General features: G+C 35.8%; 2 protein-coding genes and 1 long non-coding RNA gene across 3 annotated transcripts in view; 2 read left to right on the forward strand and 1 right to left on the reverse strand.

The window, feature by feature from the left end:
• Nucleotides 1-289: 289 nt before the first annotated feature.
• si:dkey-221h15.4 (epidermal retinol dehydrogenase 2) lies at nucleotides 290-2,145 on the reverse strand. Its single transcript, XM_026290233.1, has 6 exons — nucleotides 1,625-2,145; nucleotides 1,338-1,472; nucleotides 1,118-1,217; nucleotides 860-1,004; nucleotides 647-772; nucleotides 290-478 (listed from the first exon to the last, which is right to left on the reverse strand). Exons 1-6 carry the CDS (start codon nucleotides 1,988-1,990, stop codon nucleotides 310-312), a joined length of 1,041 nt encoding a protein of 346 aa, XP_026146018.1. The 5' UTR covers nucleotides 1,991-2,145; the 3' UTR covers nucleotides 290-309.
• A 694-nt stretch (nucleotides 2,146-2,839) lies between these two features.
• The window catches only part of ift172 (intraflagellar transport 172), a 30,606-nt gene continuing 7,143 nt past the window's right edge, over nucleotides 2,840-26,302 (forward strand). The window contains exons 1-41 of the mRNA XM_026290234.1: nucleotides 2,840-3,027; nucleotides 3,260-3,403; nucleotides 3,538-3,650; nucleotides 3,736-3,775; nucleotides 3,860-3,925; nucleotides 4,005-4,084; nucleotides 4,409-4,496; nucleotides 4,596-4,810; nucleotides 4,891-5,014; nucleotides 5,300-5,395; nucleotides 5,486-5,647; nucleotides 6,095-6,148; nucleotides 6,309-6,412; nucleotides 7,108-7,193; nucleotides 8,285-8,397; nucleotides 8,483-8,650; nucleotides 8,966-9,102; nucleotides 9,480-9,587; nucleotides 11,532-11,616; nucleotides 11,773-11,865; nucleotides 12,258-12,335; nucleotides 12,869-13,117; nucleotides 13,302-13,380; nucleotides 13,522-13,642; nucleotides 13,960-14,104; nucleotides 14,216-14,305; nucleotides 14,691-14,788; nucleotides 14,966-15,101; nucleotides 15,251-15,367; nucleotides 15,474-15,616; nucleotides 15,764-15,857; nucleotides 16,455-16,519; nucleotides 17,148-17,328; nucleotides 18,038-18,135; nucleotides 19,362-19,491; nucleotides 20,955-21,053; nucleotides 21,418-21,527; nucleotides 21,873-21,936; nucleotides 24,229-24,315; nucleotides 24,392-24,508; nucleotides 24,646-24,756. Coding sequence (XP_026146019.1) covers nucleotides 2,989-3,027; nucleotides 3,260-3,403; nucleotides 3,538-3,650; nucleotides 3,736-3,775; nucleotides 3,860-3,925; nucleotides 4,005-4,084; nucleotides 4,409-4,496; nucleotides 4,596-4,810; nucleotides 4,891-5,014; nucleotides 5,300-5,395; nucleotides 5,486-5,647; nucleotides 6,095-6,148; nucleotides 6,309-6,412; nucleotides 7,108-7,193; nucleotides 8,285-8,397; nucleotides 8,483-8,650; nucleotides 8,966-9,102; nucleotides 9,480-9,587; nucleotides 11,532-11,616; nucleotides 11,773-11,865; nucleotides 12,258-12,335; nucleotides 12,869-13,117; nucleotides 13,302-13,380; nucleotides 13,522-13,642; nucleotides 13,960-14,104; nucleotides 14,216-14,305; nucleotides 14,691-14,788; nucleotides 14,966-15,101; nucleotides 15,251-15,367; nucleotides 15,474-15,616; nucleotides 15,764-15,857; nucleotides 16,455-16,519; nucleotides 17,148-17,328; nucleotides 18,038-18,135; nucleotides 19,362-19,491; nucleotides 20,955-21,053; nucleotides 21,418-21,527; nucleotides 21,873-21,936; nucleotides 24,229-24,315; nucleotides 24,392-24,508; nucleotides 24,646-24,756 — 4,527 coding nt within the window. The 5' untranslated portion in view covers nucleotides 2,840-2,988. The remainder of the gene's footprint in view (nucleotides 3,028-3,259; nucleotides 3,404-3,537; nucleotides 3,651-3,735; nucleotides 3,776-3,859; nucleotides 3,926-4,004; nucleotides 4,085-4,408; nucleotides 4,497-4,595; nucleotides 4,811-4,890; nucleotides 5,015-5,299; nucleotides 5,396-5,485; nucleotides 5,648-6,094; nucleotides 6,149-6,308; nucleotides 6,413-7,107; nucleotides 7,194-8,284; nucleotides 8,398-8,482; nucleotides 8,651-8,965; nucleotides 9,103-9,479; nucleotides 9,588-11,531; nucleotides 11,617-11,772; nucleotides 11,866-12,257; nucleotides 12,336-12,868; nucleotides 13,118-13,301; nucleotides 13,381-13,521; nucleotides 13,643-13,959; nucleotides 14,105-14,215; nucleotides 14,306-14,690; nucleotides 14,789-14,965; nucleotides 15,102-15,250; nucleotides 15,368-15,473; nucleotides 15,617-15,763; nucleotides 15,858-16,454; nucleotides 16,520-17,147; nucleotides 17,329-18,037; nucleotides 18,136-19,361; nucleotides 19,492-20,954; nucleotides 21,054-21,417; nucleotides 21,528-21,872; nucleotides 21,937-24,228; nucleotides 24,316-24,391; nucleotides 24,509-24,645; nucleotides 24,757-26,302) is intronic.
• LOC113120433 (uncharacterized) lies at nucleotides 24,949-26,302 on the forward strand. The gene is made up of 3 exons (XR_003294625.1): nucleotides 24,949-24,980; nucleotides 25,882-25,977; nucleotides 26,276-26,302. It is a non-coding gene; the product is annotated as an uncharacterized LOC113120433 (long non-coding RNA).

Raw genomic sequence — 26,302 nt, forward strand, 5'->3', positions numbered from 1 at the left:
TGCACTTAGATGGTATAAACTTGGAGAGATTTTCAGAAAGTGTCCATTTAGGGGTGAGCTATTCCTTTAAACTGAGCAGAAATGTGTGTGTTACAGAACATGGAACAAATGTGCATGTATATATAAAAAAGCGAATATTTGAATTTGCTATTGAATTTGACAAGAAAAATGAACACCAGAGAGAGAGGGCAAAAAATATATTTTATTCACAGTTCTAGAATTATTTCACAGAGGTAAACTTAAGTAAACTGATATTACTCATACATTTAAGATCACAGTTGATTTACACTTTTTTTTTTTTTTTTTTTGCTAGTTGTAATAGATAAGAGTTGTTTGTGGATCACTGACACTGTCATTTCGTTGGCGTTGAGGCTTTTTGTAGTTGATAATGGGTACAGGAACCCCCCTGAAGTGATCCATCAGATCCATCCCACCAATGAAGTTCACAAAGATGATGCCAAGTTTGGCAGGCATGACACTGCAATAACAGGTCAAGTTAATATTGTGGTAAATTAGATCTTGTAAATTGGTTTTGTGCAATATTGAGATGTATTACATTTAATACAATTAATTACTTAATCAATAAATGTTGATTAATAAACTGAATTTAAATCTACATTAACAAGCATTTAGAGGCCTAAAATACCTCTTAAGTGCCATCAAGAAATGTAGCCTTGATGGTAACAGTAAATACATCTTCTCCTGTAGTATTGCATCCACAATTTGTTTTGCTACATATCTCTGATCCAAGATTGGAAGAAAGGATGGTCTCCTTAGCAAAGGTAGAATATCAATGTTACTGCATGACCAAGGGCACAAATTTTTAATGAGGTTTCGTATGGAAACTGTATTGACTTACTTCGTTTGACATCCCCTAAACATTTTTGTATTTATAAGATAGGGACACACTATTGTCGTTTTGATTCCTTCCTTTTTAAGGACAAGCAGCTCCAGTGTAACAGATTCTGCAAAGCTCACTGCTGCAGACTTGCTTGCACAATAGTCTGTGGATCAAATGTGTTAGCAATTCTAATTTAATACTGAATTTAGGACATTGCATATTCATGATTTAGTGTTGCACAGTGACAGTGTCTCTGAAATCCCTTTATAAATGTACCTGCAAGGCCGTTCATTGCAAACAACCCTCCATGGCATGCCACACAGACCAGATGCCCATGGTTTCGTTGCAGCATAGCTGGGAGAAATGCCTTGTAAGTCTGTGAATGCACATATCAGGATGTTTTTGAGATAACAGGAAGCTTACTGTTCTCATAACATAAAAACAGGGGTATAAGGAATGTACACTGTGCAGAAAACCCTGAATTACTTTTTCTTACCCAGAAATGAGCAGCAACATTGACCCTAAGTGTTCTATCCACCAGATTGTCAGGGGCTTCAACGAAACTGTATTTCCCTGTTACCATACCTGCATTGTTCACCAAAATTGACACATCTCCAACCTCCCTTTTAACCTGTCAAAATGTTTTTAGTACATGAAAATGTCTGGAAGGACACCTTACTCACCAATCACAAAAATGTATATTTGTAATATAAAAACAGATGTAATTTATATCTGTAGCTCAAAATTGCAATGCTGGGAATTATTAATTAAATAACTATTTACCAGTTCAGCAACTCTGTAGACATCACTTCTTCTGCTGCAGTCACATGTATAGGCATACACACGCACATCCAATATTTGCTTTAATTCTTTGGCTGTCCTGTCCAGTGCATCTGAGTTGATATCCCATAAGACTAATGTTGCTCCATGGTGGCCAAGTTCTTTGGCAATCAGCTTTCCAATCCCATTTGCAGCTCCAGTCACCAAGACTATCTCTCCCTCAACATCTTTCTTGCAATGTGGAATAAAGAGTCGAACAAAGGCTTCAAAAAAGTAAAAGACCGCTCCCACCATGAGCTCAAAAATTTCTTTTATGAACCAGAGGTTGTGCAGTACCCTCTCAAAGCTCTCAATAACCTGGTTATGCATGTCTCGGGTCTAGTCGGCACAGAAATTATTTCTCCTGTGTTTTCATAGCTGTTTTGGGAATTCTTCTCCTTGAACCTATTTCAGTAAGTCTGGATCCTAGGAACAGCTTGTTCCAGTGGTTCTGTATGTCAGAGCCCCATCTGTTAGTTTCCAGTCACAATGGTGTTTGACCTGTCACGAGTACATTAGCTAATTTTAGATGTTGCTATTGCAGCATGTGGCCATAGTTTTATTTCATGATTATTTTTATTATGAAGAATTATTTGTTGGATTATTAAATGTCTGTTTTAAAACTAATGGTGTTATTTGTATGATATTTATTATCCCTTACGAAAATAAACAACTGTTTTATGTATTTAATAATTTATATGATTTACAACGGTAACCATGTTTTGTTATTTTGATGTTGTTGTTGTTGTTTTATGTGTTTTCAGGTTTTTTTTTACCAGTTGATAACTACAATATTACTAACGTTACACGGTTAAATTGTGGTTAGTATTAAAACCATGGTTAATCTTGTGGTTAGCATAATAACTATGCTTTTTTGTAATAAGTTAGTTGTAAAACCATGGTTAAGTTTTGTAGATCAACACACGTACATGTACATATGTGTATAAATCTGAAACAGGAAGGGGATGTAGCTCAGTGGTAGAGCGCATGCTTTGCATGTATGAGGCCCCGGGTTCAATCCCCGGCATCTCCATAAGTGTTTTTTTATTATATTCATCGTATTATAGCATTGTTAAACACTGTCACCGTAAAGTACTTATTATTAAAATATATATAGCTATATATATTTTGAAAAAATGGATCAGTGACTGCAGTACACTAGTTGAAACACTACGTAACTACGTCATACGTTCTTTCCTTGGCGACGGTAACCAGGGAGAGAGCTATGTTTACCAAAATGTCTGCAGCCTGACAACTATAACCAATAACGTGGTTATATCAAGAAATACTTCCGTATAACTCCGCCAAATCTTTTATAAAAGTGAAGCATGCAGCTAAAGTATCTGAAGACTCTTCTAACTCCTCAGGTAATTATGTTTACCACGTTATTTAGCGACGCTAGCTAACTAGCTCTTGGCAGTCCGCTATCTGTAGGCATTATAACGCATCTTAGCTTAGCAAGACTAGGATGCTTAAGTATCTTGCCAGACTTCAGCTCATGCATTTTACTTTGTGCAAAGAAACAGTAGAAATCACATTCCGAATGTTATTCAAATCTCAGCAAACGACGTCGTGTTGTCTCTAATGTCTTTTCTTTAGGATGGAGCTGCTAAAGTCACCTGTATGGCTTGGGCTCCTAACAATGCAAAGTTTGCAGTGTGCACTATTGATAGAGTGGTTATACTGTATGATGAGCAAGGAGAGAAACGAGACAGATTTACTACAAAACCTGCAGACCCCAAAGTAAGTAATGAGTGAATTATTGAATTCATATTAAATCCTCAAAATAAATGCTGTAGTCTACCAGTGCTATATATAATTTCTTAGTACTTCAAGAAAAGGTGATGTTATGATTATGATTTTGCGATTTTTTGCAGTATGGAAAGAAAACCTATGTGGTCAAGTCCATGGCATTTTCTCCCGATTCAACCAAGATAGCAGTGGCTCAGACAGACAATATTATATTTGTTTACAAAATAGGGGAGGAATGGTAGGTATCTCAGAATGCTTACATACAAGTATAATTTGCATTTTTGTATTATTTCATATTTCTAATATCGTGTTTTATGTCCCAGGGGAGATAAAAAGGTTATTTGCAACAAATTTATTCAAACAGTAAGTATTTTGATGATAAATATGATACTCCATTAGGCAGAAGTGTCATATATTGTGTGCATTAACTTTGTTTTTGTTCTTTAGAGTGCTGTAACATGTCTGGTTTGGCCGTCAGAGCACACAGTAATATTTGGACTAGCTGAGGGAAAAGTAAGTGTGGCACATCTTCTATGCTTTAAACCGTAAGCTGATTTTTCTATTTTGTGAGTGTTTTTTATGTTAAATGCAGGTTCGACAAGCCAATACAAAAACAAGCAAGTCCTCCACGATCTACGGAACGGACTCATATGTTGTCTCACTAACGACAAAGTATGTATGAAAATCCTGACTATTGATGCTTACACTAGTATTTTCTGGTTTGCTCAGGTTTTAATTCATATTTTGAATTAGCTTTTATTTTTTAGTTGTAGTTTATATTTTTAATTGGAATCATTGTTATGCGCTATATATATAGCTATCATTCATTTTTATTGTAGCTCAATTGGTAGAGCACTGGGGGTTGGGGGTTTCAATTCCCCGGGAACACATGATATGTAAAAAATTGATAGCCTGAATGCACTGTAAGTCGCTTTGGATAAAAGCGTCTGCTAAATGCATGAATTTAATTTAATTTAACTGGGTCCATTTTCCCAGTGTCTCGGGGAAGGGAATCCTCTCGGGTCATGCGGATGGAACGGTTGTTCGGTACTTCTTTGATGATGAAGGATCTGGAGAATCTCAGGTAATGTATTTATAACATGCAATATGTTAATTGAAATATTATATTTGCGTGTGCCTAAATGATTGATTATTTAATATGTATTTGTTCTGATGTTCGAAGGGCAAATTGTTGACTCATGCATGCCCACCGTACGCCATGGCATGGGGCACCAACAGCATAATTGTGGCTGGATGTGATAAGAAGATTGTGGCCTATGGAAGGGAGGGCCACTTGCTTCAGACATTTGACTACAGCCGAGATCGCTCCGAAAAGGAATTCACAGTGGCCGCATCTAGCCCCAGTGGCCAGTCCATAGTCGTGGGAAGCTATGACAGGCGAGAAAGCTGTTAAACAGAAAACAAAAATGTGTTTCCAATGTCGTGATGTATCCCTTATGCTAAATAGTTTTCTTTAGGTTGCGAGTTTTCAACTGGAGTCCCCGAAAAGCCACCTGGGATGAAGCTTCTCCCAAAGAGATTCCAAACCTGTACACCATCACAGCTCTGTCCTGGAAGAAAGACGGCTCTCGGCTTTCTGTGGTCAGTCTGAACGTCCGATTTTATGAAGATTTCAGAACATATGTATTCTGTTCATATACTCAAACCTGTACACACTATAGAGAAGTTTTCTCTTGGAACACTAATACTGAGAATATCCTGAATCCTGTGTACACACATCTGCTTATAAGTTTGTCTGCAAGGGAACTTGATAAGATATAAGTGGGATGACAAAAACCAAAGAAACAGCGGTTCAGTGATGTTGAGGTTTGGATTTGCCATTTGGTACCACTGTAGATGAAGTCTAATTACATCTCTAAATTATAGGGCACACTGTGTGGAGGAGTCGAGTTGTTTGACTGCTGTCTTCGGAGGAGTATCTACAAGAACAAATTTGAGATGACATACGTAGGATTAAGTCAAGTGAGCAATACTATTTCAGTCATGACTCTTATTTTGAGTCTTGTTACATAAACTGGATGTTCGAGAACTTTGTTTCTTAAACCCTCCCAGGTGATTGTGAAGAATCTGTCCACTGGCACCCGAGTGGTGCTGAAATCTCAGTATGGTTATGAAATAGATGAGGTGAAAGTCATGGGGAAGGATCGATATCTTGTGGCTCACACCTCTGACACACTGCTGCTGGGAGATCTGGCATCCAACAAATTAAGTGAGGTAGGATGTCTAGTTTGGACGTGTTTGATTATTCACAGTTGCTTTATTTCTTACATATAGTTTTGTTCGAGCATTTTTTTTACCATTCTTGATCATGCAGTCTGTATTAAAAAGTCTCTGTTTAGATAAAAACGGCCTGTATTCAAACTTTTTCAAAGTTTTCTCATATTGTAACCGAGTCAGTTTCTCCATCGGGTGGACCAAGGTTTAAAATGTCTAATTAAAAGTTCAAGGGCTGTCATGGTTCACTGTGTTAATCCATGTTTAATTGAGTTTCCAAAGTGCTCTTATGGGAGTTGGAAGAAAGTTCAGTGTGACAAACAGGATAATGGTGAAGGGCCTTGGCTGCAATGTCTCTGCCTCTGCTTCTTTCTGTGTAATGTAGTGGAAAGCAAAAGTTGATGACCGTGTTGTACTTCAATAAACAACATCACTCTCCCATTACAGGTGGCGTGGCAGGGGTCCGGGGGAAATGAAAAGTTTTTCTTTGAAAATGAAACGGTACAGTGTTTTTGTTATTTTATTGTGTGTTATTAAGATGCCTCAGTCATTTATGAGAATGGTGCAAAGGGAAACGACTGGGTTTAATGAATCATGCAGCCCTAGCTGGTATAATTAAAGTCATTGCTGTCTAATTGTAAATTGCTATATTTTTGGTTAGGTGTGCATGATTTTCAACGCTGGAGAACTGGCGCTGGTGGAATACGGAAGCAATGAAATCTTGGGATCTGTTCGGACTGAGTTTATGAACCCACACCTCATCAGGTCTGCCATTTGGAAACACTTTGGAAAGCAAAAGCCATTTTAAAAGCCAATTCAAAATGGTTTACTTTGTTACTACATTTGTTTTTATAATTCTTCATCGAAAAGGTAAAAATATTTTTTTTTTGCTTTGTAACAACTTTTCTTATTTAAAAAAGATATGTCATTGTAAATTATATATATATATATATATATACACTCATATATATTACAATTGATGTAATATATGTTAATTATATCAAATAAATTGTATTTATATATAATAATATATTATTATTATAGTATGTAATATAATAATATTCATTCTTTATAATCATTTAATATATTTAGTACATAATCTACTAATAATTATTTAATAATTAATAAAAAATATGAATGAAATACATAATTCAATAATGAACGAAACTTTTGTACAAGAGTTATATTACTCTATGATAAAGAGTTACATTACCCAAAAAAGTCATGTCTAATACTGACCACCAGATGGCGGGATTTACCTGCGATTTCTCAGTTGTCCTGGGACTGTCATTCTGGCTGGCTCTTAGTGAGAAGACCTAGTCATCACAAATCAGCATTCATGTATAAAGCTTGTCAGGTGCTGTCAGAATGCATTGCTTGGTTCCTCTTGATGGAGCACCGACAGGTCCCTCAGCACCCACAGGAAGTGTTTATTCCTCGCTTTGTGTTTGTGTTTGCAGTGTGCGTCTGAATGAGAGAAAGCAGAGGGGAGTGGAGGACAACAGAAAGTTGGCTTACCTGATTGACATAAAAACTATTGCTATCGGTGAGTTACTGTCAAGACAGGGAGATTATCTATTATTTACTAAAATGATAAAACAGTTTTAACTCCATTTTATTGAAAAGTTTTGATGAATCACGTCTTCCCAATCTTATAGCTCAGTTTTGCATGCCCTGTGTGAAAAAAATTGTATTTCCCATTTAGCAAATGCAAAATTGCACTAAACTATATGGAATTATACTCACATCAGCTCATAAAAGAGTTTCATTCTGTCATCAACGTCATCACTGGTATTCTGTTTCCGCTCTTAATGGCACACCTTCTCCATGTGACCCGTTATTTGGAGAGAGGATCATTTGAGGGACAGTAGGAAGGAGTGTTGACGTTCGGTCGGTTTGGACGTTACCTTTCAATTAGACGCCGGGCCTGCTGTGTCGCCGTCACGGCCCTCTCCTTCACCAGCTACCGTCAGCCATCTGCCACGCTTCTGACCACTTCCTGTGCTAATTAAGTCCTGGCATGCTCCCTCTGTCCTGCTAGCCTTGTTTCTTCTTCAGGTGGTGAAAATGAGAAACAACTTTCATCCAATTTATTTTCCTCTGACAGACAGCAGAGTGCTTTTCCCCCTCACTGATCCATGTACTTAAAACCTGTTCAGAAAGTGCAAATTGGAAAGTGTTTTTCCTCCACCCCCCCACCCCCCTTGCCCTCCTCCATAAGTGATGCTTCCCATCAGAATGGTTATTTTGTGAACAAAGAGCCAGAAATGCAGGGAAGCATCACAGAACGGGATTCATGAAAGACTCATTGATTTGTTTTTGTTAGGGAACGGATGTTCGGGGCCCGTATGAAAGGCAGTGCCTCCGTTTTTGCTGCGTGTATTTGTGTACGAGTGTGTGTGCGGTGACGTTCATGGCAGTCATCTCCAAATTTTTATAATTCTGTTTATTATAGTTTTTTTGGGGGATGAAAAGTACTTCATCTGTTCTTTTAAACACATTGTCTAAAAGCCTCTTACTGTTTAAAAGATTTAACTATAAAGCTTAATTTCTGACCTTGGATGAACAGAAAATAATCTGCATCTGGTATTTGGTGCATTCATCTCCCATAATCCTTTTCTCTTCCTGTTTTCATAGTGGATCTGGTGGGTGGGTATAATCTGGGCACTATAAGCCATGACTCCAAGATAGACTGGCTGGAGCTGAATGAAACGGGTCGGAAACTGCTTTTTAGGGACAAGAAACTCAGGGTAAGGGCCAGCGTTGTTATTTAAGCTCTAATATTCTTGTAAAATCAGAACGATTTGCCACTTCAGTCTCTTTCTCCACATTCAGCTCCACCTGTATGACATCGAGAGCAGCCTGAAGAGCACCATGCTGAGTTTCTGTCCTTACGTTCAGTGGGTACCGGGTAGTGATGTAGTTGTGGCCCAGAACCGAGGAAACCTGTGTGTTTGGTACACCATCGACAGCCCGGAGAGGGTCACGATGTTTCCCCTCAAGGTGAGCTGAAGTTAATAGTTATATATTCATTAATAGATGTCAATATTGTGAAATGATATTACAATGAATAGTATATTAATAATACTTAATACTATATTTTAAAATGGAATTTATTCCAGTGATGTCAAAGCTGAATTCTAACAAACTGATTTCTTATTATTATCAAATACCAGTGTTGCTTAATATTTTTATGGAAACTCTAACAATATTTTTTCAGGATTCTTTGATGAAAAGAAAGAATTTGCACCTCGCCATTTCAGTTTCTTTTTTTCTTTGTTGACTGTGAGTTTAATCATGTGACTTGTGTTGCGACAGGGTGATATTGTAGATCTGGAGAGATCCAATGGAAAAACTGAAGTCATTGTGACTGAAGGGGTTAACTCTGTCTCCTACACTCTGGATGAGGGGTTGATTGAATTTGGTACAGCCATTGATGATGGTGACTATTACAGGTAAAAGTAAATAAATTTAAATACCACAGACACATGTAATAAACATGGATTGCACCTTAATAATGCCTTCTTTAAAAAAAAAGGAAAAAAAAAGAGCATAAATTTAAACTTTTGTGTTGCTTAAAAGGAAAGTTCCCCCCAAAAAAATTCTAATTCTGTCCCCTCATCTCCATGAAAGAAGATAATTTGAGAAATGTCTCAATGATTTAGTGGTAACCAAAACAGTTTAAATACCAATGGCTTCTTTTGTGTTCTACAAAACCATGACATGAGGCTGAGTTACGGATGACGGATTTGTAATTTTTGGGTGACCTATCCATTTAAATTATATAAGTATCTTTATTCATAGCTGGATTTGTGTGTATGTGTGTGTACAGAGCTACAGCATTCCTGGAGACCCTGGAGATGTCGGCAGAGACCGAGGCTATGTGGAAGACTCTGAGTAAACTCTCCCTAGAGGCACAACAGCTCCACATCGCTGAGAGGTTAGACAAGCAAGACAGTCCACCCACCTCTGTGACTCAGCTAAAGCTGCGATGACTTCAGCATAGCTGTCCAGATCATGTGTCTAACCTTGACACCTAGGAACCAGTATGACAGAATTCAAAAGTCTTGTTCCTTTGAATTCCTTTACAGATTATCCCAGAATCATTTTTTAAGTTTAACTTCTTCTATTGAACTTCTTTAGAAGTAAGACAGTTTTAAAGTTGCAGAACTGTCATATCCTTTTATACTTGGTTACTTGCATTTATAGGCAACACATTTCTTACATGACGTTAAATTTGATAAAGGAGCAGCACAGTGCACAGCACAGTTTTGCTGTGCAGTTGATTATGATTTTTGAAGTGTAAAATACAAATAAATTAAACTTTAATTAAATCATTTCTTTGTTGGGCCACCTTAACAAACCAAAATGCAAATAGTTTATTTTATTGTTTACTCAAAGACAGCACAGTCACTGGCAGATGTGTGCGAATAAACATTATTAATTACAGCCCTTGTACTGACAATAGAAAAAACACTTTTCACACGATTACATAAATACAATAATCTTACTGTCTTTCTTAACGATTGTTTCATTCTATTAATAGCATTGCACCTTTAGTTTTTTCTTTTTATTTGCTCTTAATATGCATTTAATTGGCACTACAGAAGAACTAAACAATTAAATATAAATACACTGAATCAGCTCAGTATCTTAAAGGGCTCATATCATGAATATGTAATATTCCTTGATCATTTGAAATGAAAGCATTTACTGTAGGCACACTGTACTCAAATTATCTTGCCCAATAAGTTCAAAAAGAATTATTCAAACTAATCTGTAACAATGTCTCTATCTTTAGTAACTGTGAATTTGTATATTAACACATGGCCACCCCTATTTAAATGTCATCGATGAGTCAAAAGGTGCTGCTATGGGTCCGGTTACATATTTGACTCATGTCACAGGTAAAAATACTGTTTGCATAAAAATCTTAATGGACTAGATCACCCAAAAATTAACATTTACTTACCCTCAGGCCATCAGAGATGTAGGCAAGTTTTCTTCTTCTTTAAATGGGATTTGGAGAAATTTAGCAGGAAATCGGGCAGGGAAAGGCTGGGCACGTAAAACAGTTTTTGGTGGGGAAAAAGTATCCATATAAACCCGAATTGCATTATAAATTGACCTCAGAGATTAAAACTGAAAATGTAGGATGCATCTTCTTTAATATATTCTGAATTGTTCTATAGAAAAAGACCCCAAAACTGTCTTTAAAACATAATATTTTCATTTGACAAAAGAATCAATGTCTTCCATATAGCAGTGAATGCTTACTGCATGGTAAAAGCATTCAAGCAGTCAAAAGGTCTTTTAAGAAAGCTGCTATTCTGTACAGTTGCTCTGCGTGTTCCATTTTAAATGTTGAAATGTGTCTCAGATAATATTGTGCCTAAAGAAAAATGTGTGTATTCTGTTGCAAAAGAGAAAAAAACCCTTCACCTGAACTTGTGCGGGAGGATAAAAGCTTTAGCACTGAGCACCAAAGGTTCTCTTAAAAAGGCATCCAGTCGCTTTAGGAGGCAGTGAGCATGTTCAGAGTTTTCTTTTTACTGTATAAGCATTTTTAAGAGGGCTTGAAGCTAGAATTTAAATTAGAGGGTCTTTAATAATGCAGGATTGGTTTGTTATATATAGGCTTATCTGCATGAAAAAAAAGTAGTCTGACCGTGAAGGAGAATGCAAATGAAAGAATTGACTGAATACTCTTTAGCTCGAAGTCACTTTTAGAAATGGCATCATGGTTGATCAGTGCTGTCCAGTTTAAATGCCCTGAGTTATTGCAGAATTGGTGGTTGAATGTGAAATGATATTGCATGTGATGTTTTTATCTGGCTGATATTTACAGTTTCTCTTTCTGAGGTAGTGTTGGGTTTTTCCGCAGGTGTTTTGCAGCCCTTGGAGATGTGTCCAAAGCTCGATTCCTAAATGAGACCAACAAAATTGCAGATTCAGTCTCAAGGGAATATGTATGTAGTGCATACCATTTTTTTTTGAAGGACAGACAGGTCCTCAGCCTGTAGCATCTTTATTACTTTGTCTGTTGATTTTTAGAATGTATGTTTTTTTGCTGTTGTCCTTGTGCTTATGTATTTTACATTTCGATGTTATATTCTCTCCTGTAGGGTGGTGATGGTACAGACCACTACCAGGTAAAAGCACGACTGGCCATGCTGGATAAGAACTTTAAGCTTGCAGAGATGTATTACTTGGAACAGGTAAAGAATAGTTTCTGATACTTGCAAGCAGGAGTGCCACTTAAAAGTACAATTGCCAGTGTATTAAATTCAAATGAAAAGAAATAAAACCCTTTTTAAATGAACAAATAAATAAACAAACATGTTTTTGAACTGTTTAATCAGATAAATTTTTTATAAATATTACATTTAACAATAAATTAAGTTAAAATAATAATAAAAAAACGATCAAATAATAATTAAAATGACAAAATAATTCTTAATTTTGAAATTGATCTCTAAAAAAGTATTTGCCACTGATTTTCTTTGCCAACTGAGTTCAAAAATGGCATTGGACAGTTCGTACGTGGGAGCGACAGAGCTGAGATGGTTATAACTTGATAGCTGTGAGTAATATTGCTGTAACTCTGCAGAATGCGGTGGATGAAGTGATGGAAATGTACCAGGAGCTTCACATGTGGGATGAATGTATTGCAGTGGCAGAAGCGAGGGTAATATCTGTTTTTACATACAATATCATAAATATGCATAACCTCTAGTCCACATGTTTTGTTTTATTTAGCCTAAAACAGGGGTTCACAGATACATTAGAACTCAAATAAGTCATACAGCATGGAACCAGAATTGATTGCTGTATACTTTTTTTGTGTAATTGCTGTAAAGTAAAAAAAATTCCATAAAATCAAACATTGCAGTTTATTACACTGTTACCATTGCAATATTACCATGAACTGCAACAGTATACAAAAATCACTGAGTGTCTGGATTCTGAATGTCTCTTGAATTTTGATGGTTCCACTCTGTCAGCAATCAATAACTCACACCATAAAACATGTTATAGATGGCACAAAGCATGTTAATTTTCACAATTCACAATATTTCCGAAAAGCCTTTTTATGTTGCTATCTTAACTCTGCACAATTATTTAGTTAGTTGCATTTTATACTATTTGCATTTAGCAGCTGTCTCTATGATGCTGCAAAATCAGCTTTCTACTAAAACTAAATGTGTACATCCCTTGAAGGGCCACCCAGAGTTGGACAATTTGAGACGCAGTTACTATTCTTACCTAATGGAGACCAATCAGAATGAGAAAGCTGGTGAGGTGAAGGAGAATGAAGGAGACTTCACTGGTGCTGTTAACCTCTACCTGAAAGCAGGACTTCCTGCCAAAGCTGCTTGGCTGGCCATGAGTAGGGACGAGCTTTTATCAAGCCATGACATCATCAGCCGCATCACTGCTGCACTCATTAAAGGAGAGTTTTATGAGAGGGTGAGTTTGACCTGCAACAACCGCATGTGGCTTGACAAATTGGCTACTTTTGAGTTCCATACGTTTATAACTTTCAAATGAGGAGCACAGCCTCTCACACTGACATTGTATTGTTTCACAGAATTGAAGGGAAATTGTTTTACTCCTAATTATTCATATTTGTAAGTATTATTAAACTCAACAGGCAGGCGACCTGTTTGAAAGGACAAGAAATAATCAGAAGGCCTTGGAGTGCTACCGCAAGGGAAATGCTTTTAAGAAAGGTGAGCCTAGCTGGTAAGAACAATCAGAATAGGGTGTTACATTTCAATTTGAACAATAACTAAGTGGTTTTAATGCAAAGCATCAGAGCTTTAGATTCATTGCCTTCATTGACCTCTGCTGATTGCATTGTGCTTCCACAGCGGTGGATTTGGCTCGCGTTGCGTTTCCTGCTGAAGTTGTAAAGCTGGAGGAAGTGTGGGGTGACTATCTAGTGCAGCAGAAACAAATGGATGCTGCCATCAACCACTACATAGAAGCAGGGTGAGTTTCTAGAATAACAAACCTCTATAGATCAGAGCAAAAAAAAGGCATTTTACAATTCCTTTAAATGGTGCATTTACACCACCATTTATTTATTTATTTAAATTAACGCTTCTATTCAGCAAGGATGCATTCAATTATTCAAAATTGACAGCAAAGACATCTAAAAGGTTACAAAATATTTCTGTCTCAAATAAATTCTTGTGACTTCCTAGTTATCAAAGGATCATGAAAAAACATACCACGCATTCCACAAAATATTAAGCAGTATTTTAATATAATATTTAAAAGTGTATGTAATTTCCTCCCTTTAAAAGACGTTCCACCAAGGCCATAGAGGCAGCAATCGCAGCACGCCAGTGGAAGAAAGCATTGCACATACTGGAGCTACAGGAGGACAAGACTGCTGCTAAATATTACCTGAAAATAGCTCAGCACTATGCTTCTGTGCAGGAGTTTGAGGTAAAAAAAAAAAGCAAGTTCAAGCTGTCAAATATTAACTAATGCTCTCAGGTTTCTAAAAATGATCTGGTTTGAATCTGTGTTGGCTAATTATGTTTCTATGAACTACAGGTGGCAGAACGTCTGTTTGTGAAGGGTGATCATACTAAAGATGCTATAGATATGTACACTCAGGCTGGGCGATGGGAGCAAGCTCATAAGGTCAGTGTCACATTGTGCACCTCTGCAAAGATATTGATAAAGAATACATTCATTAATAATAGCTGTTTATTTTAGTGTCTATATTTTTGTTTATGATTAAATGCCTTAAATCTCATAAATCTCATAGAATTACATGGAAAGAGAGAACTGAGACTTATATAAAACTTGAGGTGGCCTCTTTTGAATTTGGCCAAAAAGCAACTGCCTAGCAGCCACCAAAAACAGTCTAGCAATTGCATAGCAACATGTTAACAAATCAGTGTGTAGTTCTAATTATAAATTGGATGAAAGCTGCGAATACAACCGCAATTGTTTTTTCCTTCTTTATTCAAATCATGACCAATTTACGTTTCTCTTGTTATCTATCTGTCCGTCTCCGACACAGCTCGCTGTGAAGTGCATGTCACAAGAGGATGTGTCTGCCCTCTACATCAGCAGAGCACAAGAGTTAGAGAAAGAGGGGAAGTACAAAGAAGCCGAAAGGTGAAAACACACATGCGCACTGCTGTGTTTCTAATTTGACCTATGTTTTTGGCTGGGTTCATTTATAATAAGAAATGAATTCATTTTTAAATCTGAAAAGAATTTCAACATGTTTGAGATTTCCGTCACATGTCATACTGGATTTCATACATTTGAAATGTACATTTCTGTCTTTAGGCTTTTTACCACAGTAGATGAACCGGACTTGGCCATCACAATGTACAAGAAGAACAAAATGTATGATGACATGATCCGTTTAGTTGCTGTTCATCACAAAGACCTGCTGCAGGAAACGCACATTCACCTGGCTAAGGTACAAGAGTTCCATTCTTTTATTCTTCCTATTCACATTTAGTTACAAAACCCATTTGACCCAAATCTCTTTTTGTGTGCGGGTTTGTCTTGTTATTGTTCAGTAGATCTTTCACATGGTCTGAGTTCTGTGTGCTGTGTTTATCACAGGAGCTAGAGGCTGAATCCAGGTTTCAGGAAGCGGAGTATCATTACCTAGAGGGTCAGGACTGGAAAGCTGCCGTAAACATATACAGAGTCAATGATATGTGGGAGGAAGCTTATCGGGTGTGTGTGCACACTACATGGTCTTTATATGATACTAGAGTTGATATAATGTAAAAAGTAGAGCGTTTTACACATTCAGAAGGTTCTCTTCATGTCTTTGCAACAGATAGCAAAGACTCATGGAGGAGCCAGTGCACATAAGCAGGTTGCCTATCTGTGGGCAAAAAATCTCGGAGGTGAGGCGGCAGTTAAGCTGCTCAACAAGTTTGGCTTTCTGGAAACCGCCATTGACTTTGCTGCTGATAACTAGTAAGTCTCTGTTAAGACTTAATGGTCCTAACACTATTATACCATTTTCAGGTGTACATGGTGCATACAGATAACAAATTAACCAGTGCATAGTAAAATAGGCTTTTATTTACTCTATAATGAAACACTCTTTGTCTTTTTTTTTAGTGCATTTGACTTTGCCTTTGAGTTGGCCCGACTCGCCATGAAACAGAAGATTCCTGATATTCATCTCAAAAATGCCATGTTCCTCGAGGACCAGGTATTACAGACTGGGGAGAAATGATTACTCTTTTCTACACTGTCACTGCCTGTGACTCCAGCCAAATGCGGGTGTGAATGTGTTAAATAGACTACTACAATGGTTCACTTTCAAGGTCTGGGCTCTGAATGCAAATTATTCTGAGGTCTTTTCATTTTTCTTGCCTGATTTGGTCTTTATAATGCAGATTCCAGTGGGAAGATTGATTTGTTTTTCTGTAGGCGTGTTTGAATTAATGTAATACATGTAAATAAAAATATTAATATAATATATTTATCAATTTAATAATATAAAATAACAAATCTAAAAATGCTGGTAAAAGTATGTCAATCACCAGTCATTGTAATGGATCTGCAAAAAAATAAAGAAAGAAAAAAAAAATTCCCAGCCTAACTAAAAAATGTGTAGTTTTATAGAATGCTAAATCTATGAAATTTTGAAAATATTGTTGTATTAAAATTTGTTATAATGACATATTACCCTATGCTTACTTTTACACAATTTGGCATTGTTATTAATAACCAGACCTACAGTTATTATTCTCATTATTAATGATTGCATAGTGCACAGATAAATTGTAATTTTTTTACTTTTAAGGGTAAATTCAATGAGGCTGAGACTGAGTTCATCAAAGCCGGGAAACCCAAGGAGGCTGTGTTAATGTGAGTGAGCTTTCATATCACACTTTCCTTCCACGGTACATACAGACCACTCTATAGGGGGGATTGCTTCCCTTCAGTACTTTTTGTGTGCATGGAGTACTGATTTTATCAACTTTATCACATTACAAGCAATGAGTAACTAGAAGCAGGTGGCATTGGGATTGAGAGTGTTTAATTTGTAGATCTCATGGAGAAGCGGTATGCTGGAGCTTTCCTGCTAGAGTGGCAGTGAACCAAAGATGATCTGATGACTCCAAGAAATCATATTGTTAATGATCTAAAAAGTCCTGTTTTAGTATAATTATAATAACAAAAATGACTGAACCTTATGTTTAAGAAATAATGAAGTAAGAAAAAGAAACTAAAAAACTATGGACAAAAATACTCTTAACTGAGCTTTGCAGTGATGATAAAGGGGATAGGTAAATTATTTCATGGCTAATTATAAAAGACATTATATGTCAGTTCATATTTTTTTTTACACTTTGTTCAATTAATATTTGGTTTTACATAATGGTTTTAGTATCTTAAATCCAACTGACTTTGGTCATTGTATATACATTTTATTACAGAATTTTTAAAAATGATATTTACAATATGGGTGACCATGTCTCTATTTCTATTGTAGGCACGTCCATAATAAGGACTGGAGTAATGCCCAGAGAGTGGCAGAGGCTCATGATCCGGAAAGTGTGGCAGACATTCTAGTGAGCCAGGCCAAGTTCTGTTTTGACCAGAAGGAATTCCAAAAAGCTGAGGCCTTCCTTCTCAGGGCCCAAAGGCCAGAGCTAGCAATTAAATACTACAAAGTAAGAGTCCTTAAAAGCACAATCTGCACATAGACAATAAAACAAAAATCTTCTTTACTGTAGTAGAATGTCATTGATGCCTTTAACAGCAACCAGGCTGTAGTCATCATCACAATGAAGCACACAGAGATCTAAACTTTCTGAACATTTTTTAAAGAAGAATCAGGGTAGCTTCTTTTAAAAGTTTAAGTTTTACTAAATGGATAGTTCACCCAAAAATGTTATTGCTCACACTCATGTTGTTCCAAATCCACGTGATATGGGTCAAACACAAAATGAAATGTTTTATAATTCATTTTAATAACATTTTATCTGACTGTAAGAACTATCCATTAATTTTTCATCATTTTTCTCAGTTGTGCATGCTCTTTCTTTAGAAGAAACCCTCCCTAATTATTTAGAACAGATGAAGATTAGTTTTTTTTACATAATTAATTTAAAATGTTACATAATTGAACTGAATTAGTATATTCAATTGTAAATTAATAAAAAAAATTAAACCAAAATTATTCCAACAAATTAAATTAATACAATTACAGTAGAGTGTAAAACTGATTTATATTTATAGTAATATACAAAATTATATTTTACAAAAATTGATAGTTTGCATTTTAAAAGCTTTGTTCAAACAAATGTAAGATTTCTTCTTATTAGCTAAATATGAACATTAAGTTATGCAGGTTTGAAGAACCATATTTCTCTTATCCAGGATGCTGGGATGTGGACTGATGCAATGCGGATCTGTAAAGACTATTTGCCCAGCAAGCTGAGCGTCCTTCAAAAGGAATATGAAAGCGAGGGCAACTGGTAAAAGAACCCCTTTACTATCTGTTTCTTTTTTTCCCATCTTACTTTCATATGTGTCTTATATGCTGTATAAGAAAACCTCCCTTGTTTATTGTTCTTCAGAAACTAGGGCTCTGCGGGTGTGCAGAAAAACCAAAAGCTCTGAACTACATTCGAATCCTCTTTTCGTTGCTTGGCTTCCCTTCTTTATTAGAACATGGCAGCTTTTTATCCTAAATTAAATTCATAATGAGCAGCTCATTAACGAGCAGACACGCAGCAAATCCATCTCCACTGATAATTTTCCTATTTTTAATGACTTGTGGGAAAACATCAAAGGCTTCTCTGCCGTCTTCCCTGGGAAGAAAAGGAGAAACATTTTGGATAGTCAGTTCAAGGCCCACTCAGCAGTAATATAGGCTTCTTGGATCATTAACCTATTTTCAATCAAGAGTTTGAACTTTCTTGCCATGTTGTGTTTATAATTGACTCTTCTGGTCACTTTATGATCCCAAAGGTGTTTTTTCTTTCCAAAGGAAGAGGTATAGGATGTGTGTACCTTCCCTGTTGAACAAAGCAGCATATGCTGGATAGGTATGTTTTGAAGCCTGGCAGCTGGTTTAGGCTCGTTTGAGCTAGTCTTTAGTTTGTCATGAGCTGGTTTAAGCTGATCATGTGCTGGTCCTAAGCAACAACCTCCAGCTCAGGACCAACTAAGGACCAGTTTAAACCAGCTCAAACTACCGGTAGCTTCCATGCTTCAAAACATACCTAACCACCAGCCTATGCAGATTTTTTTCAACAGTGTTCAGCCATGTGGCTTTGTTTTGCCTGTCCATTGCGCTGAACCTTATGTACAGTTGTATAAAGCAGAAAGTGCTTGAGTGCTTGCCTTCACAGCTGTGAAATTTAATTCACTTTCTGCAGTTTTAAAGCCATCACTGCCAAACATTAAATGTAGCTGAAGGGTTTTCATGTAGCTTTCACGATCATTAACCACCAGGTCATCTCAAGACTTGAAGTAGGAACGTCTGAAGACCTTTAATAAATAGGGGTTTCAAGCCTTTATTCAAAACTCTCACAGTAAAATGAACCGCAGACTATCTAGCCGGCACTAATATAACATTAGTATTTTCTGTTGTTTTTCTTCTCATAGAGTACTATGACGTCAATGACTGAAGGAAAGCAGGAGATGGTAAACATGGCTTACAAGTCCATGAGAAATAAATGTATATGTGTGTTTATAGGGGTGTGGAAGGCATGGTGGAGCAAGCTCAGGAGTGGGAACAGACAGGCGAATATGCCAGAGCCATCGACTGCTATCTGAAAGTGAAGGACTCATCTAACATGGACTTACTGATGAAGTGTTGGATGAAGGTAAAATACAGACTCGGAGACACCTGACTGCATCACCATGTTCTCTTACATAAAGGACACTGTTGTCCAGAAAATTTACATTTTCAATCTGTTTCAATCCGTTATTATTTTTGGAATGTTTTAGTGAATTCACATGCAAAATCCAGTCAATTTTGCACAAGGGCGAACTTTTGTGTGAGCTGTGGTTCATGTCACCACACTGTTGACCATTTTTTGCTAATGTGACTGCTCCTTAAGACAATCATTTATTATTATCTTTTATAATTTTTTTTATCATTTATTTATTTTAGAACCAAAAATCTTGAGTGGAGCCAATAACAATAAATGAAACTAGACAAAGCTAGTCAAAAAATTATCACAGTTAGGTTTTAAATGATATTTTAAGTAATATTTGTTTGCTGATTATTAACATTTTGGAAATTTAACAAAGATGCCTCTTTGACAGAGGCACACATACATTCACATTACTCTATGATTTTAAGACATTGCTTTTTCATCTAAATCCCTTATAAAGTTTTACTGATTGATCTTTTCTTTAGAAAAGTCAGAATTGAAGTCAGGGTGTGTTAAATGTTTAAGTTTATTATTTTGCTTGAAGGTCTTGCAAAAATCCGTTTTTGCCCAGTTGGCAGAGACGGAATACTTTTATATAAATAAAAATAATAAATAAATAAACTGAAAAAGAAGACAGCAGCTGGGTTTCCACCACCTTTTTTATTTCGCGCATTTTGAAGTATCACATCAGAATCCAGGGATGGAAACACTGAATTTCAAATTGAAATGCCTCAATTCGCAAAAAAGTGTTTACGCTCGCTTGAGGTGGTTTTTGACTTGTGTAAATTCCTCTAAGCACATCAAAAAGTCATGTGACTTTGCGCTATGGGATGGTAAATCCTGATTAACCAACCGGTCCAACCTTGTTCCACAGAATCTGAAATGTTGTTATATGGTCATTCGGAAATGCACGAGCAGAGTCTGTCATCAAAGTATTTCTGTCTAATTGCATTTCAGAACTATTAATCAACTGCGTTCCCAAACAGCAGCATCCACGTCTGAAAGCAATAACCACATTCATTGTGTTTCATCTGCACGTTCTGAGGTGCAAGTCATTTATTATATAGGAAAATTACTATATTCAGTAGCTTCACCTAATTTTCTTAGTGATGTATAGTGCCAGTTTATCAGGAAGTGACGATTTTGTTCTCTTTGACTCGTTGGATGGAAACGGTGCTTGATCGCAAATGTTTGGTGCAATATTCCAGTTTTGTAAGTTAAGTTAAAGTTAAATTCGCACCTTTGGTTAAAAACCCAGCTAATGATCTTTTTAACCTAGATTAACTACAATTAGAGAGCCACTCTGTTGACATGAAATATCTGAACAAGAAAAATGCTCCTAAAGGGCTGGACTTTCTGTTGCATTTACAGTTTTTACAAAGGTTTTCTCATCTTTTCATGCCCTCCAGGCAGCAGAATTGGCCATTAAATTTTTATCTCATGACAAGGCTGTGGACATCAGTCAGATCGTCGGGCCGCGCCTGATTCAGCTCAGAAAGTACAACGAGGTACGTTTCTTTTTAGTTTTTCAGGTATATAATCACAATAAGTATACAAATTTCACATTTCTCTATTGACATTTGTTTTTTTATTTTCCTCACTGATGCAATTTTGAGCATTAATACTGAAAAACCCTCCAAAATACTAGGTTTTTATTCTTTCTAAGTATTGTGTTTTGAAAAAGGCACACCAAGAGGAAATGGTGCTTTCAGTGCGCTTGTGTGCCCATGTGTGCCAGTGTATATTTAGGATATGACACAAAAGCAACGTGACCGCACAAAAAGCTCACAGACTTCATCTATTCTTTGGCGTCCTCGAGCCATAGACCTGTTGAGATACAAATGTTTTTTTTTTTTCTTTTCTTTCTTTCAGGCTGCTGAGCTCTACCTCAACCTGGACCTCATTAAGAACGCCATAGATGCATTCATTGAGGGAGAAGAATGGAACAAAGCTAAAAGAGTGGCCAAGGAGCTCGATCCAAGGTGAGCCCTTAACAGACTAGTCGCCCCTAACAACGCTACAGCCAACAATGTGAGAGGAAGGCAGTGAAATCACTCTCTCGCTGTCAGAAAAACTCACTCCGTGGAACAAATGAAGTGCAGGACAGCACAAGGCCAAAGAGGTGCAGATGGCCTTCACAGTTTATCTCTGACTGCGTTTTATTTACGGCCGGAAAAATAGGTTTAGAAATCAAGTATAAATGCTTTCCGGTTCTGCATGAGATGTATTCTTAAGTAGAATACATATTTATGTCTTATTGAAAATACCGTGATGTCACTCTCTATAAGAGTTTGCCGTTATTGTGGTTTTGTGGCATCTCTTCACAGGCTAGAGGAATATGTGGACAAACGCTACAAAGAGCACCTGAAAAATCAAGGCAAAGTTGATTCTGTAAGTTCACCGTATCAAATTCATTTGTCTATTTTCTGCTTTTATTATTAGAGATATTACAGAGAGGACTCAAATAATGGGTCAAGGCTTGGCTGCTTACCTAGTGGTAGATTGATAATAAACAACTCGACTTTTTATTTATTTATTTTTGTTTTTCAATTAAACCAAAAAAACATTTTTTTGTTTTTTTCAATTAAACCAAAGATTAATGACTGAAATAGAACCACACTTTTATGAATCACAATTGATTTTATTGTAATAACTAACAGCATATAAACCACAATAGGTAAAAATTGATAGTCTGAATGCACTGTAAGTCGCTTTGGATAAAAGCGTCTGCTAAATGCATAAATTAAATGTATTTTTTTTTTTTTTTTTAATTTAAAATTTAAATCTTAATATATCCTTATAATTTAGTAATGTTAGTAATAGTTATGGCCTATTGAAGAAGCTACTAATATAATAATTAAAATAGCAGCCATTGTTATGATTAATGTAATTATTTATTATGAATAATATTGTAAATGTTTATTATTTATACATTTTAATAAATTGTAATTAAATTTAAATCAATTTTATTATTAGTGGTTTTATTTATTTTAAATCCCAATTTCCTAATAGTTTTCTTTTCTTTTCCATTTTTCAGTATTCATTCAGGTTTATCAATTTTATTATTATTATTTTATTATTATTAATGGTCAAGGATATTTATTATATTTTGAAATATCATTTACACGGTTTATTTTGATATTATTCATATTCATATATTATTTTATCTTCAATTAAACCAAAAATTAATGACTGAAATAGAGCCACAATTTTATTTGAATGACTAACATTTATAAGTGTACTGCAAGCAGGATAAACATTTAAATATATCATTATATTGTGGTAATGTTTGGCCAATAGCTGATTTTATTTTGGAGGACTCTTAAAAGCATGAAATTGACTTATTTTTCCATTTCTCCTTCTTCTGACATCACATAGTTGCCACTGAGATAAATGAGAATACTAGCAGATAGTTTTCTCTAAGTATTGTAGACCACCTTGGGAGAGTGAAAGGGAACAGGATTGTTAATCGAACTCTTGTCGTCCACATGAGCAGCATCATAGCTCAAAATGTCAGGGAACTGCTAGCTGTCAGAATCCTGTTTAAGTTCAAACAAATAAAATCTATTTCCTAGCAGTGTGGAAGTTGAGGTTAAAGAATGCATTAAATGAGCATAACACAATACCGCAGACTGCTGCTCCTCCGCTCTGGTACTTCATTGTTTTTTCAGTTATTGTTGGGAGGAGAGAAAAATGGAGACGATTGGCTTGATTCAATTTAGAATAACAGATGCGAGGCACCAAATTGATGTGAGCGCTTGCCTCTCATTGCAATGCTTCACTAGCATTTTAGTTACAATCACAGAATGATGCAGGTCAGGGCTTTTTATTGAAAAGAAAGACAGAATGTTAACGAGGAAACTAGTTTAATGTACACTTACATAATAAAATGTAGGCAGTAAGGAATGTGCTTTATCATATATTATGTTGTGTGTGAATGAAGAATAGTTTTTTTCTAATATTTTTGACTATGTTAAAGCAATAGGCAATGAGAAGCTGCTTTAAAGGCTTATTGTTATTATTAATAATAATGATAATACTAATAATATGACCAATAATTACGGTCATTGTTATGATTACGTAACTATTTATTACTATTCATATTTTTTATGTTTATTAGTAAATTATTCATACATTTTAATTAATTTTTATTTAATTTGAATTCAGTCATTCTTCCTTTTATTATAATATTTATTATTATTAATGGTCATGGTTATTTATTATATTTATAAATATAATTAATGTATGTCTTTTGATCCTATTAATATTAATGTAGTTTATCTTTTAATTATAATTCTATAATAATAATTTTAGGATTTTTAAGAATAGTTTGAATTATATTAAATCCTTATTTGTCAGTATTAGTTTTCCTTTATTTTCCGATCAGTATTTAATTACTATACAAAATATTAATAATAATCTAAAATATTAATAAGCTAATTATTATAAAAGTATAAAATGTATTATTATTAAAATTTATAATTATTTATCATATAAAATGAACAGTTATGTTTATGATAATATTAATAATAATCATTTGCATAATTGTTTGTTTTCATATATTTTTTTTGAACAAAATTATTCATATTTTATTTATTAATAATATTTGTATTGTTATTAGTAATTGTATAATTGGTTTTAAATTTCAATTTGTCCTAATAGTTTTCCAATATTTTCAATCAGTTGGTTGGAGTAGATGTGATGGCTGCCCTTGACATGTATGCTGAGAGAGGACAGTGGGAGAAATGCATCGACACAGCCTCGAAACAGGTGCCAATTCATCTGTTCTCCCCACGCAGACATTTTCACATTTTCACAGAGTAACTGCCTTCCCCTTCTCCAACAGAATTTTAAAGTCCTGCACAAGTACATCGCTCTGTACGCCACTCACCTGATCAAAGAGGGTGAGGCAGAGAAAGTACTCCAACTTTACACCCAGCATGGTGTTCCCGCTTATTCACAGGTACATCCAGTCATGTCTGCATAATGAATCAAACTCTTTTATTTGTACAACAGAAAGCAAAATGAGGTATGATGCATCTCCTTCAAGCATAGGGACTTTTGGATTTCATCAGAAACATCTTCCCTTCCTTCTTGCAGAACTTTAACATCTACAAGCGGCTGTTCTTGGAGCTGGTGAGCTTAAGGGACCGGGATTGTGCGGAAGCTTATCGGATATGGGCCGATCTAAGGGACATCCTTCTGCTGCTGGTGAGCTCTGGGTTACTATGGTGACTTACACTTTATTTAGCCAGTATTGATTCTATATTCAAGTGGGAAATAGTGAATCTTACAGTGTCTCTGTGCTGTGCAGTGTGAAAACCTGACCAAGTCTTCAGAAGCTAATTCTCCAGCCCATGAGGAATTTGAGCAGATGCTGCTGGTTGCTCACTATTACGCCACCCCGCTCTGCAGCTAAAGGCATTGACCAGCTGGTGTGTATAAACTTCACAGCAGATCTTTGTTTTATGTTTTACATATGCTTGTTGATATCACATAAGTATATTTAATATAACTTTCACTACTGTTCAAAAGTTTGGGGTCCGTAATTAAAAAAAAAATATATATATTTTTTTTTTATTACATATATTCAAATTTTTATTCAGCAAGATGCATCAATTTGATCGAAAGTGACATTTATAATGTTATGAAATATTTATCTTAAAAAAAAAAAAACTATTAAGCAACACTTTCATTTCTTGAGCATCAAATCAGCATATTAAAATGATTTCTGAAGGATCATGTGACACTGAAGACTGGAATTGCTGCTAAAAAAAATCAGCTTTTCCATCACAGGAAAAACATTACACTATAAAATATGTAAAAATAGAAAACTGTTCACTTTAAATTGTAATAATATTTCACAATATAACTATTTTTACTCTATTTGTGATCAAATACTTTTAAAAAATCTTAATGACCAGACAATGTTCACTACTGAGATACCGGTACCACTGGTCTCATTTTTTTCATAATCTTTCATAAATATATAGCATAAGCGTTTCTGCTGTTGTGGAAACGGCAGTAATAAAGTCCTGTTCCACATTATTTCCTGCTGAAATGCAAAATTTTTATTCATTATAAGTGTTGTCAAATGTGTAATTGCCATGTCACCAAACACAGTTGGAAAAATAATGACTGGTTTCAAAAAAGTTTCCAAAACAATCCCCTACCTCCAATTGGCTTAGTCCAGCCCCGATGTCATGCCATCGGTAAAGCCAGTGTTGACTTGGCATAATAAACTGGGATAGGAGAGTGTATTTTAACATCCGAAAACATGGCATACTTCACCTTTATGTTATCTGTGTCACTGTAATTCTGCATGTGTGTTTACAGAGTTCTGTGGCAGCCAAGTTGTCCATCTCTCTCCTGAGGCACACCGAGCTCATTCCAGCTGACAAGGCCTTTTATGAGGCCGGCCTGGCAGCCAAGGTGAACTCCGCTCCAAACACACACACACTCACTCATAGCCGCTTCAACCATTCATGTGAGACGCTAAGAGCCCTGGGAAATTGGCTTAATTCTCCTCTGTTTGCTCCAGTAAGAGCTCACAGCAAGTGTGAATAATTTGATTCGCAAAGCCGTTTGAGTTGCCTCGCATTGTGAAGAAGACGTGGCGATGTGTCCTCTTTCCGGAGTTTTATTTATTTTTTTACATGTCTTAAACTTTTCAGTTTTTAATTTGAGCTTCTTCAGTCCTGTGTGTCACTGATGAATCTTTCTCATGCAGGCTGTGGAATGGGAGAACATGGCTTTT

Source organism: Carassius auratus, chromosome 20 (genome assembly GCF_003368295.1).
Source record: "Carassius auratus strain Wakin chromosome 20, ASM336829v1, whole genome shotgun sequence".
Lineage (NCBI taxonomy): Eukaryota > Metazoa > Chordata > Actinopteri > Cypriniformes > Cyprinidae > Carassius > Carassius auratus.

Bases quoted from the DNA above. Each gene is read 5' to 3' on its own strand.
- si:dkey-221h15.4 (XM_026290233.1), bottom strand. From the start codon at position 1,990: ATGCATAACCAGGTTATTGAGAGCTTTGAGAGGGTACTGCACAACCTC. The intron at 1,005-1,117 runs GTACATTTATAA...TTTGATCCACAG, and splicing joins TGCAATGAACGGCCTTGCAG to ACTATTGTGCAAGCAAGTCT. The intron at 773-859 runs GTAAGTCAATAC...ACCTTTGCTAAG, and splicing joins TTTAGGGGATGTCAAACGAA to GAGACCATCCTTTCTTCCAA.